The following is a 4,717-nucleotide window of genomic DNA, read 5'->3' as shown; positions in this document are numbered from 1 at the left end:
ATTAGTATTAATGTTTTAGTGAATGATAAGAATGTCGTTGTCTGGTGACCTCGCAAAAATAGGGTTTTGCGAGACGATAAGTATATTCAGTTATCAAGAAAGTAATTATCATCGGTTTTACGTTATTTATAAGAAAACTCTTGATTAATTATTAAATTATTTCCGCTAAATATCTTTGATAAAATAAAGATAAATATTATTTTTTATTTATTTTAATATTTCGATCAAAAAGAGTTTAACGAGCCATTACCGAATTTAGGACGTTACATACGTTTCAGGTTGATTGATATGGAAAGTTTTGTTTTCTTGGAAGATGCTAAACTAAAAGGGTGATTCGTGTTGGCATGAAGAAGAGTTTAAAGTTACTGGATACGACGCTAAATCTCAGAACTAATTTTGTTTCTTGCACGAGAAGAATACTGAACTACAAGCAGAGAAGGAACATCTGAAATTTTGTTCTTGAAGAATTAATCGGTTGTAGAAATGAGAGAAGAACCAAGCGAGAGAACGTTGGGTCTAACGCCAACATGGTCTGTTGCTACAGTTTTGACTGTCTTTGTAGTTGTTTCTTTGATCGTTGAGCGTTCCATTCATCGGCTTAGTAACGTAAGTGCATGGTTACTTTCTTCTTTTGTTTTTTTTTTTACTTTCTTCTTTTGTTTATAGTTGACTANTGACTTTCCCTTTTATTTTCCTTTTGATATTCCCGTTAATTAAATGTCAAGTGGTTTAAAGTTTTTCTCTATTGATGATTGATCGTCGTCTTAGCGTTTGAACTTTTGTTATGGGACAGTGGTTGCAAAAGACAAAGAGAAAACCTTTATTTGCTGCATTGGAGAAAATGAAAGAAGGTTGATGGATAAACATGTAACAATCCTCATAACATGTTTTGTGAGATTTTGTCCTGAAATATTGTTTTGGATCTTGAATTATTTTTCTTTCCAGAGCTGATGCTGCTCGGATTCATATCGCTTCTTCTTACCGCTACCTCTAGCACAATAGCTAACATCTGCGTCTCTTCAAGTTTCCACAACGATAGATTTGTCCCATGCACCCGCTCTGAGATTAATGAGGAACTTGAAAGTACTATTTCTTCTGTCAAGCGGACTAAGTTAACGAGATCTCCCTTCTTCCACATTATGAGGAGAAGATTGAGTGGCATAGGCGAGAATACGTGCAGCGAGGTTTCTATTAAACTCATTTTATGAATAATCTCATCATGACTGATTACAAACAAAAAAACACCAAAATGCCATAACATTGTCTACTTAACAGGGACATGAGCCATTTCTTTCATATGAAGGCATGGAACAATTGCATCGCTTCATATTTATAATGGCAGTCACACATGTAACTTACAGTTGCTTGACAATGCTTCTTGCAATCGTGAAGGTAGTGCTATTATCAAACATTTTTTAACTATTTTCTACTGAATTTTTCATGTCTAAGATTTATGAGTTTCTAGCTTCTTTTTATATACTTCTTAGACTATATTAATGTATACTCCATTTGATAGTGTAGTGTACCGTCCATAAGTTAGTACAAGTTCAATTTGATTATCTTTTTTGGCCAGATTCATAGATGGAGGATCTGGGAAGACGAGGCTCATATGGACCGAAATGATAGCTTAACCGGTGAGCAATAGCTTAATCCTTTCACAATCGGTACAAAAGATTCTATATGTCAAGTAAAATAGAGAGTTGTATGAATTACCTGAAATTACAAGTTTTTTAGCTCATGGTGTAGTTTAGTTTCTCACCTATATATATATAGAGATCCCATATATATATCACATAGGGAGATAGGCTTAGTGTTGTTGTTTAAGGCTTTGATTTTCTTGGAAATCATATTTATATAGTAAACTTGATACTTCAATGTTGGCAGTGGTCGCACGAGAAAAGATTTTCCGAAGGCAAACAACATTTGTCCAATATCATACATCTGCTCCCCTGGTCAAGAATAGATTACTAATATGGGTGGTAAGTTTTACAAATATTATTTCTACATTTGATACATGATAGAAAATGAATGTAAACATGTAATTATGTTTGCACTTAATTACATATTATGATACAAATGGCTAAGTATTTATTAACTATTCTTACAGATATGTTTCTTCCGACAGTTTGGACACTCTGTTGTTCGTTCTGACTATCTTACACTCCGCAAGGGATTCATCATGGTGCGTGATACTCTCATGTGTAACTTATTAGATTTAAATAACAAACACTTATTATATCCAAGCAATAGTTTGAAATGTTTGGGTGATGCTAATAGTTTACCAATCTTTCTAGATTGTTCTATCACCTTCATTTGAATTTTGTCTATTATGTTATTGTAATCATTGTTATTTTTCTTTAAACAGAACCATCACCTAACATTGACATACGATTTCCATAGCTATATGATTCGCTCTATGGAGGAAGAGTTCCAAAAGATTGTTGGCGTCAGGTGAGTAACACTTTTTCCTTAGAAAATTAGTGTGGTACATTAATTTTCTCAGCTTTATATATACTTGTAGGATTTATTTTCTCTCTTGTTCCAAGTTTAACTTGCTTTCATAAAACTTTTAGCCATTATTCATCCAACATTATTACTAATTAATTTCATATCATGAATTATGTTGAGTAGAGGGTTAATGACGCTTGCTTTGATAATCTCTTGCAGTGGGCCACTTTGGGGGTTTGTAGTTGGTTTCATGCTTTTCAACGTAAAAGGTATGCATATGAAACCATAGTGCAAAGTGTGAATTAGTCACTCGTTTGTGTAACTTAAGAGTTTTTGTTTTTGGATTTGATAATGTAGGATCAAATCTTTATTTCTGGCTAGCAATCATTCCAATCACCGTAAGAACTATTTTTCCAACATCATGTTTCTTTAGAAATTGAGTCTTATATCATTTCTCGGTTGCACTTTGGTTTACATACTTTTTTTTTCAACAGCTAGTTCTTTTGGTTGGTGCAAAGCTGCAACATGTAATCGCAACATTAGCATTGGAGAACGCTGGGATAACAGAATATGCGTCCGGTGTTAAGCTGAGACCTCGCGATGAACTTTTCTGGTTCAAGAAACCAGAATTATTATTATCCCTTATCCACTTCATTCAGTTTCAGGTCTACAAAGTCTTAGAAACCCTTAGTCACAAAATACTTTTTCTTTTGTTTTTGTTCTGTACTAACATATGTTCATTCTGATTCCTACAGAACGCTTTTGAACTGGCTTCCTTCTTCTGGTTTTGGGTAATTTTTTTGTTCTCTCTATAATCTTATGTTTCTTTGAAAATGTGTTCTTATATAACTTAATCCATTCTTGTTTCTTCAGTGGCAATTTGGTTACCATTCTTGCTTCCTAAGGAATCATTTATTTGTCTACTTGCGACTTATCCTAGGGTAATTAAGTTTTGGCGATGAAGCTATATATATGAGACTGCTGTGTGTTTTCTTATAGTTTGAGACGGTTTAGTCCATGATTTTTTTTGGGTAGGTTTTCTGGACAATTTCTATGCAGCTACAGCACACTGCCCCTCTATGCACTTGTCACTCAGGTAATATTTATCTAGAAAAAAAAAACTTTGGAGCTTCTATATATTTACTCCAGTACTTCATTAAAACTCACAAACTAGAAAATGTTAACTATAGATGGGAACGAACTACAAGGCCGCATTGTTACCTCAAAGGGTAAGAGAGACAATTAACGGTTGGGGAAAAGCAACAAGAAGGAAAAGAAGACATGGGTTATATGGAGATGATTCAACTGTTCGAACAGAAACAAGCACAATTGCATCTGTTGAAGAATACAATGACCAGGTGCTTGATGTTTCCGAACCCTCTCTAGTTCAAAGTAATGAGCTCGAGCTTCAGCTTATTCGACAACGGGGAGCTTATGGAAATTCTAGTAGTGTTGAAACACCGATATTGCGACCTTGGGCTTCAATATCTTCAACAACTTTCTCAAGGCTGCACACAGAAACAACAGAATCACTCTCAAGATCATCCTCATTGCCAATGAGAAGAGAATGTTAAGACTTAAGATAGAAACATGGTTAGTTGTTCGGTTTTCTATATTTCTTTCTCAACTCAGATTTAAGATAAGTATATGACTATTTTTACTATAGATCATAGGCAATTAAATCATATAGTAAATAGATGTAAGAAAATGTTTCACATATATCCTTCTTTCATTCTTCATTCAAAAGTTTTGGCAAGGTGCTTGTTAAAGATCACTACATATTTTGTTAATATTCGATGGTCTGGTCACCATAAATATTTGTCTCTAAAACCATAACATTATCAGTTCATCGGTATGCTTTATAGGAAACTGGCAAGGCCTTCAATATGCGGTTGTTGGTGCTAGTTTTTTGTAGCTGAATCCGAGCTCTAGACCGTCACTTCAAAGGGAAATACCAAACTCATTAGTCTTCGTTGGACTTATGACAATACCTTTAATCTCTTCTTCAATGAGTTGGTTTTCCGTAGCCACCGTAAAATTTGGATTTGGAATAGGAATTCGAATCTTGATGATAGGAAATGAGAATTTGATGGAAACGGTACCCCTAATAGTCTTTGTAGGCGCAGAGTTTATATTGTCTTGTTTATTTCCGAGACTCGAATCTTTACCTGTTCCTATGTAAATGTGATGCATTTCTTGACTTTCAACCTCTCCCAAACCAATAGTACTTGAAATGTCTCTAGCTTCGGAATTAGTAACCAAAGCGGCT

At 34.4% G+C, this 4,717-nt stretch overlaps 1 protein-coding gene across 1 annotated transcript; it reads left to right on the top strand.

The window, feature by feature from the left end:
• LOC104776611 (MLO-like protein 14) lies at window positions 312–4,711 on the top strand. The gene is made up of 15 exons (XM_019241672.1): window positions 312–606; window positions 794–851; window positions 946–1,184; window positions 1,276–1,392; window positions 1,574–1,634; window positions 1,885–1,979; window positions 2,108–2,182; window positions 2,366–2,451; window positions 2,668–2,717; window positions 2,806–2,846; window positions 2,943–3,113; window positions 3,204–3,239; window positions 3,322–3,389; window positions 3,484–3,544; window positions 3,639–4,711. The coding sequence occupies exons 1-15, from the start codon at window positions 484–486 to the stop codon at window positions 4,020–4,022; spliced, it is 1,665 nt and encodes a 554-aa protein (XP_019097217.1). The 5' UTR covers window positions 312–483; the 3' UTR covers window positions 4,023–4,711.

This window comes from Camelina sativa, chromosome 3, assembly GCF_000633955.1.
Source record: "Camelina sativa cultivar DH55 chromosome 3, Cs, whole genome shotgun sequence".
Lineage (NCBI taxonomy): Eukaryota > Viridiplantae > Streptophyta > Magnoliopsida > Brassicales > Brassicaceae > Camelina > Camelina sativa.
This window is presented reverse-complemented; position numbering and strand designations above follow the sequence as displayed.